Source organism: Myotis davidii, unplaced genomic scaffold, assembly GCF_000327345.1.
Source record: "Myotis davidii unplaced genomic scaffold, ASM32734v1 scaffold428, whole genome shotgun sequence".
Classification (NCBI taxonomy): domain Eukaryota; kingdom Metazoa; phylum Chordata; class Mammalia; order Chiroptera; family Vespertilionidae; genus Myotis; species Myotis davidii.
In genome coordinates, this window is record NW_006299834.1 from 3,948,005 (window position 1) to 3,955,641 (window position 7,637).

At 54.7% G+C, this 7,637-nt stretch overlaps 1 protein-coding gene across 1 annotated transcript in view; it reads left to right on the plus strand.

The window, feature by feature from the left end:
- The first annotated feature begins 1,344 nt into the window (after positions 1-1,344).
- Positions 1,345-7,637, plus strand: part of RPL3 (ribosomal protein L3) — a 9,746-nt gene continuing 3,453 nt past the window's right edge. The window contains exons 1-9 of the mRNA XM_006775985.2: positions 1,345-1,437; positions 2,367-2,559; positions 3,399-3,567; positions 4,102-4,237; positions 5,294-5,480; positions 5,890-6,050; positions 6,542-6,643; positions 7,083-7,178; positions 7,499-7,618. Of these exons, the coding sequence (XP_006776048.1) occupies positions 1,435-1,437; positions 2,367-2,559; positions 3,399-3,567; positions 4,102-4,237; positions 5,294-5,480; positions 5,890-6,050; positions 6,542-6,643; positions 7,083-7,178; positions 7,499-7,618 (1,167 nt within the window). The 5' untranslated portion in view covers positions 1,345-1,434. The remainder of the gene's footprint in view (positions 1,438-2,366; positions 2,560-3,398; positions 3,568-4,101; positions 4,238-5,293; positions 5,481-5,889; positions 6,051-6,541; positions 6,644-7,082; positions 7,179-7,498; positions 7,619-7,637) is intronic.

Below are 7,637 nucleotides of genomic sequence, written 5' to 3' on the forward strand. Positions count from 1 at the left end.
ATATTTTTCTTATTGATTTCAGAGAGGAAGGGAAAGGGAGAGAGATGGAAACATCAACGATGAGAGAGAATCCCTTATTGGCTGCCTCCTGCACTCCCCTTCTGGGGATCAAGTTCCCAACCCTGGCATGTGCCCTTGTCCAGAAACTGGGACCCTTCAGTCCACAGGCCGATGTGCTATCCACTGAGCCAAGCCGGCTAGGGCCACCTAATTTTCTTGGTAAGAGGGGACAATATGAGTCATAATCCCCTTTCCACAATTCTGAAATCAAAAAACTTCCTAAGTCATTTGGTGACAAAAACCAAATTGACCTCAATTTTTTAGGCAGCTGAGTCAGCCTTGAACTGGTTGGTGGGAGGCTATTTATATTTATCCCACTTCATGTAACTATTCATGTATCTTTACAGAATTAATTAATGTGTTTCATCAAAGAGTTTTGGGAGGATTACATAATATACAGCATGCGCACCATGTTGCATATTATCTAAAACATAATAGGGACTGGATTTGGAAATACATCTGGCAGCAAAGATTTTCAAAATAAGGGACTGAGGATCTCTCAGGGGTGGTGTCAGCATTAAATGAAAATGTTTTTTCATTAATTTTTAGGGAGACAGAGAGAAGGAACATTGATGTGAGAGAGACCCATCGAGGCCTCCAGATCCGGGCTTCCCTCGTAGCCCCAGCTTCTTCTGGAAGGTCGCCCCCTTCTGGGGATCGAGCCCCCAACCCGGGCCTGTGCCCTTGATTGGAATCGAACCGGGGACCCTTCAATCCGCAGGCCGATGCTCTCTCCATTGAGCCAATCCGACTATGGCCCAAGTCAGGACCTATTAAAGGCAAGTTGGTGTGGTGGAAGCGGCTCTCGGCTGGAAGCCAGAAAACCAGGGGCGCAATCTTTTCTCTCCGACTTAGAGCCGGGCAACGCTTTCCACCTGTGTGCCTGCAACATGGCAACAAACCCGATCTACTGGGTGGGACGGGAATGGGTCCCATGTGTGACACGGTTTGGGGCAGGAGCCCACAGCTGAGTTATTCAATTCCAGAGGTGACTGCAATCAATGCGCAAAGAAGCGACGCAGCCAGCTATCTTCCTTCCGCGGAACGGGGTGTTCAGAGCTGGCTGCCGCCCATCGCTGCAGCGACAGGTTTATTGCAGCCAAACCCCTCGCCACATTTCCGCGGCGTTTCACTAAGTTTGAACCCAGCCGCTCGCCGTAGCGGTTCCAACGCCAGCTCCTGAAACTCACGTCTCGCTGGGAACAAGCGCTGGGCGAGGGCGCGCATGCGTGGAAAGGGCCATCGGTACTTGCCCCCTGACCCGACGTCCGCCGCGGGCGCGCGCTCGTACGCCGGAAGAGGCGGAGCCAGGCTGGGCTTTATATATCGCACGCCGAGCGCCGCCCGACCTCTACCGGCGGCGTTGGCGGCAGGATGGTATGTACTCTCTTAGCGCCTCCCTCCTCGGCAATGGCGGCATGGCTGAGTCCGCGGCGCATCGGCGCCATCTCGGCTGTGCGAGCGCCGAGGATCTGCTCTGGGAGCACGGGAAGCTCGGCGGGGTCCGCAGTCAGGCCTATTTTCGGGAAACACCGAGGCCTGTGGTTGGCCTTGGGCCTACCGCTCGGCTGGCGAGAAGGCCTTGCGGCGGGAGCTGGGCGAGGGTGCCCGGGGCCGACCGTTTTCAAGCCATGGGTTATTTCTGGGTCTCGGCCCTAGCAGTTTAGTGCTAATGAGGTTGGAGCCCGCGAGCATTTCAGCCAGGAGGACCTAGACTTGGGGGCCCAGGCAGGGTAACTCTTGCCGGTTGGGAGGGTTAGGAATCAAAGCAGGAGGCAGGCGGGGAGACGTGGCGGCGGTTGAGTCCTCTTTCTGAAACTTCTGGGACGCGTGGGGGGACAACGTAGGCCGCTCGAGTTCCCAGAAACCACAGATGATGAACTTGTTGACGGGCGGACAGAGACTCTGTGCTGATTGTCACGTTCTGATTTGGCTGTGAGTTCTAGTGGCCTGGGTGTCCTCGCGGGCAGAGGAGCCTCCAGTACCATTACCTGCTCCCCACCCACGTGTCCCAGAAGTCTCTTGGCGCTCAGGGTCTTCATGACCGTAAGGTCACCTGTTCACCTGATTTAAAGTCTGGCACGCTTTTGTCTGATTTAGGGAAAAGAGGTTCATTTTGCTAAATTGTAAAGTGAGCGTTTGAGATGAATACAGCAGGACGTGTGACCCTACAAAAAGCAAACCCAGTTTAGCTGGGTCTGTTCTGGATTCAGCTTTGGTGAGCCTCCTCATAGGACCATCTGGTCAGCTGGGGATCCGGAAGTGAATTCCACGTTCAAGCACTAATGTTGGCCACTTTCTCACAGTCTCACCGGAAGTTCTCCGCGCCCAGGCACGGGTCCCTGGGCTTCTTGCCTCGGAAGCGCAGCAGCCGGCACCGCGGGAAGGTGAAGAGCTTCCCCAAGGATGACTCCTCCAAGCCCGTCCACCTCACAGCATTCCTGGGCTACAAGGCCGGCATGACCCACATCGTGCGGGAGGTCGACAGGCCAGGGTCCAGTACGTACATGCTGTGTCGTTCTCCAAGCTGGTGGGGGGGTTAGGAATGGAGGGTGGGGACTGGACTGGTTGGGGCCAAGCTGTAAGGGCAGACTTAAGAAATCAACAGAACACCTCAAATGATGTTCTTAGTATATTTTAGAACTGTTAACGTTCCCAGGCTGTAGATGGCTGGCACTGCCCTTTGTGGGAGGAGGGATGTATTGACATCAGGGAGCACTATGAGTAAATTTGTCAAGAGCCACAGCATAGAGAAGTATGCTGCCCTAAAAGGCTTGAAGACGACCCATGGCCTTGGGTTGTGAGTTTCGAAGTGGAAAAGTTGCCAAGTGGGACACTGCCCTGATTACCCTACCATGGTAGCCAATGTCTACCTGACCATAGAGATAGTTTGACACCCCATTTTACTTAGAATGCTTGTGTTATCCAGGTAATAAGAAATGTGTCCGTCTATAGAGATTTCTATGATAGAAAAGAACGGAAACCAGGCTGTTAATTTGCTTTATTAGGGTCATAAATATATATTTTTGGTTCCAAAGAGGAAGGGAAAGGGAGAGATACAAACATCAATGGTGCCTCCTGCACGCCCCCTACTGGGGATGGAGCCTGCAACTGGGGCATGTGCCTTGACCGGGAATCTCCTGCTTTATAGGTTAATGCTCAACCACTGAGCCACACTGGCCAGGCAGGTCCTATATTTTTTGTTAAAAGTTGTCAGTGGGCCCTGCTTCTGTAACCCTCCCAGCCTACGAGAGCGCTTAACAGTTTCTATAAAACACTACCCCTTGCTGGGGGTTCTAGTTAGACCATTTAAGTCTGACTAACGGCATTCTTTGCAGAGGTGAACAAGAAGGAAGTTGTGGAGGCTGTGACCATTGTGGAGACCCCGCCCATGGTGGTGGTGGGCATTGTGGGCTACGTGGAAACCCCCCGGGGCCTCCGGACCTTCAAAACCATCTTTGCTGAGCATATCAGTGATGAGTGCAAAAGGCGCTTTTATAAGAACTGGTAAGGGAGGGGACACCCTAGCTTGGGGTGGGGAGGAGCACCTGTGCAGGGCTTCTCAGCCGTAATGGGAGGGCTGCTCTGGTGTTGGGGTTAGTTGCCTCCAGAACAGAACACTTCCTGGAGACGGCCTTTAAGCAGTTGGTGGTTTCCTGAGCTGGGAGCAGCGTAGTGGGTGTTGGCTGAGGACTCAGTTTTCAGTATTTTCTTGGTTTCTGGGAAATACTGAGAGTCCCGGGAGAAACCAAGAGGCAGCAGTCCTGCCTGGGTGTGTGGTCTGGGTAATGGCTAGACCGGAGCAAGAATGAGTGTGCTTGGATGTTTGTGACTTACATTAATCTGTGGACCTCTGCTCAGCTCCGCTCGGCTCTGCCCGATGAGCTCCATCCAGGCTCCGCTTGCCGGTGGAAAAGGCTCCTTAGAAGCCGGCAATGAGCCCCATCCCCACGTGGTGCCCGTGTGCCTTCCTCTCACCCCTCGGAGGGGTGATGAAGGCCTGCACCCGGCCCCCTCCCCAACTCTGCTCTGCTCCTGAAGGCATAAGTCTAAGAAGAAGGCCTTCACCAAATACTGCAAGAAGTGGCAGGATGACGATGGCAAGAAGCAGCTGGAGAAGGACTTCAACAGCATGAAGAAGTACTGCCAGGTCATCCGTGTCATCGCCCACACCCAGGTGAGCACTTGCCAGTGTGCCCAGGAGGCAGCTGTGCCTGCCGCTTCCTGCCTGGAGGTGGCTGATGATCGTGTGGGGCTTTGATATCAGATGTGGCCTGTTTGGGAGATTCAGTTACCTCGGTCCATCCTCAGTGATTTGGTGCCAAGCCTTGGGGACTTGGGGGTTGGTTAGGCTGGTTCAGGTTCCTCAGAACTTCTTTTCTGGTGTAGGAGGTAGGCCAGAGAGCAGCCTGGGGGTTGTTTGAAGTTAACACAGCAACAGGCCAGACACTGCCCTGCCCTTGAAGCCTAGGTTCCCGGGCCCAGGCCATGGCCCATTGGACAGTGGCCTGAGTAAGGCATCCAGTGCCTCCACTTGTAGGTCGGTCTTTCACTTGTCAGCAGAGGGCACTGTGTCCCTTTCGGTTATTAGGGAAACGATACCCCGTTTTAATGAAAACTGGTTGAAGGAATTGGTGACTCATGATTAACATTGTCAAGTGCCTGACTGAAAGTAGTGAATAGTCAGTGGTGAAATAATGCCTGTTGGCATTTCACACCTGGCAGAAGGAGCCCTTGCCTGGCTTGGACAGGGGAGTGCCTCCTTGTGCTCTGGGCCACTCCCTGGGTGTGTCCTATTCCCGAGTGCTGAGTTAGGGATCACGTTAGCGCACATAGACAGCAGTCCACGGAAGAAGTTCTGTAGGGGTAGCTACAAGCTTTAGGCCTGCATTTGTTCCCTTTTCTAATGCTTGCAGTTTATATGGTGGCTGCCGTGCCATCCTGCTCTCCAAGGTACAGGTGAGTTGTTGGTAGTAATAGAGCGAGGTAGGTGGGCAGGCAACTAGGGCAGTACCCCAAAGGCACTGGCCAGAGGACGGTCAGTGGTCGGCACATTCGGCTTGTTGGTGCCGGGACCTGGTTAAGTGACCTATCTTGGTGTGGGCCCTGTGTCAGGATTGGCTCATCAGAATTGAAAGGGCAATTGTGCCCAGTGGGGAGTCAGGACAATACGTTCCTCTGCTGGAGAAGAGCTTAAAGCGCAGGGAACTGAGCTGTATCCATTCCCTTCTAGATGCGCCTGCTTCCTCTGCGCCAGAAGAAGGCGCACCTCATGGAGATCCAGGTGAATGGAGGCACGGTGGCCGAGAAACTGGACTGGGCCCGGGAGAGGCTAGAGCAGCAGGTCCCTGTGAACCAGGTGTTTGGACAGGACGAGATGATTGATGTCATCGGAGTGACCAAGGGCAAAGGCTACAAAGGTGAGCTTTTCCGTGGCCGGGATTGCTGGCCTTAGACTCAGGAGAGGGGTCTCCAACCCGCTGTTCGGTGATGAGGCTCTGGAATGAGCGCTGGGCACAGCGCCCGAGTCACGCTGCGGAAACATTCCTTGCTGCCTTCCTTCTGAGAACAGCCCTGCGGTCGCGGACTGGGGCATGACCTCTCACTGAGGTCTCCAAGGCCTGAACTCTAGGTTCACATCTAGACAAGCATTCAACTTGAGATGATACGGCCATTAGAGGGTAACGTGCAGGTTAAACCCACCTCTGTCCTTGAAATGCACTGTCATTGGGTGTTAACAAACCAATGAACTCAGGGGGGCCTTCTCAGGAGAAAAGGGCCAGTGTCAGGAGTGCCGGGCACCCCAGTAACGGCATGTGTCCATTCCAGGGGTCACCAGCCGCTGGCACACCAAGAAGCTGCCGCGCAAGACGCACAGAGGGCTGCGGAAGGTCGCCTGTATCGGGGCGTGGCATCCTGCCCGGGTGGCCTTCTCTGTGGCCAGGGCTGGGCAGAAAGGCTACCATCACCGCACTGAGATCAACAAGAAGGTGAGGTGCTTGGGGTGGGGTCATATGGGGGGGCGTTCCACCCTGGGAGGGGAAAGGTGACCCATTATAGGAAGGAGAGTTATAGTCTCCTGTCACCACCATTGGTGGGGAGCTTCTGGGCATCACATGGAGTTAGCTGTCCATGTGATGTCCGTGGTTCGTGTGTGATATGATTTATAAGGTGCCATCCTCAAAGGTGGTTCTGGTGCAGCTGATTATCGTGAACTATGGGAGCCTGTCCTTCCCAGGAAGTGTTGGAGTGGCCTCCGTCCACTCTGTTGGATAGCAGTGTCTTTAATGTAGAGCCAGCCAGCTCTTCATAACCTCTGAGCCTGGGGCGCCCCATCAGGACTGCTTTCCCAGTGTCCTTTGCAGGCTAGGCCCACTGCTCAGTGGGCATTACAGTCCCTAATGGCCACCCTGCCCTGTGCATGGGCGTCTCCTGCCTGTGTCCTTTCCCAAGTCTTACTTACGCTCGCTCCCTTGTGCAGATCTACAAGATTGGCCAGGGCTACCTGATCAAGGACGGCAAGCTAATCAAGAACAACGCCTCCACCGACTATGACCTGTCTGACAAGAGCATCAACCCTCTGGTGAGGAACGGAGCTAGGAGCTAGCTGTCTTTTCTGGCCTCTGAGGCCTGGGGTCTGGCAGATTTCACCCTCCTGTGGGAATTTGTTCCAGGCCCCGCCAGTAGGGCTGGGACCCTGATGCTCTTTGGGCCTGTCTGACCCATGAGGCCAAGTTTGCAGTCAGTTACTGGTCCCTGCATGGCAGCCAGCTCTGTTCCCTGTAAATGGCCTGTCATCGGTCCACTGATTGGGGTTGGCTGGAGAGAAGTGGGGTCTCCAGTCCAGCTGTTGGGTGATGAGGCTCTGGAATGAGTGCTGGGCACAGTGCCCGAGTCGGGCTGCAGAAACATCCCGTGCTGCCCTCCTTCTGAGAGCATCCCCGGGCGGGTGGCTGGGGACAACCTAAACCGGAAGGGTCCTCTGTGATACGTGCTGACCGGATGGCCTTGCTTTTTCCCAGGGTGGCTTTGTCCACTACGGCGAAGTGACCAATGACTTTGTCATGCTGAAAGGCTGTGTGGTGGGGACCAAGAAGCGAGTGCTCACCCTCCGCAAGGTGAGGCTTGGGCCCGGGTGGCACCCTGCACCAGGAACCTGTGGGGAGGAGAGAAGCTTATTAACATAGGAACAGTCCACAGACAGGGAGTTCAAAGGAAAGGGGGGTTTGCTGCTCCTTCAACATGGTCTTTGAAGTCCTGGAGGAGGAAATTCCAGTCTGGCCCAGCTGTTTGCTTCTGCTTTCACGGGGCCAGGCCAGTTCTTTGGATACAACCAGCCAGACATGACTGCTCTGCCCTCTAGGGAAGGCTGGGAAGTAAGATGGTGCAGCGAAAGCCCTGCTGTTCATAACTGACCTTTTCTCCTCTCGGCCCACAGTCCTTGCTGGTGCAGACCAAACGGCGGGCCCTGGAGAAGATTGACCTTAAGTTTATCGACACCACCTCCAAGTTTGGCCATGGCCGCTTCCAGACCGTGGAGGAGAAGAAAGCATTCATGGTGAGCACCTACCTGTCTG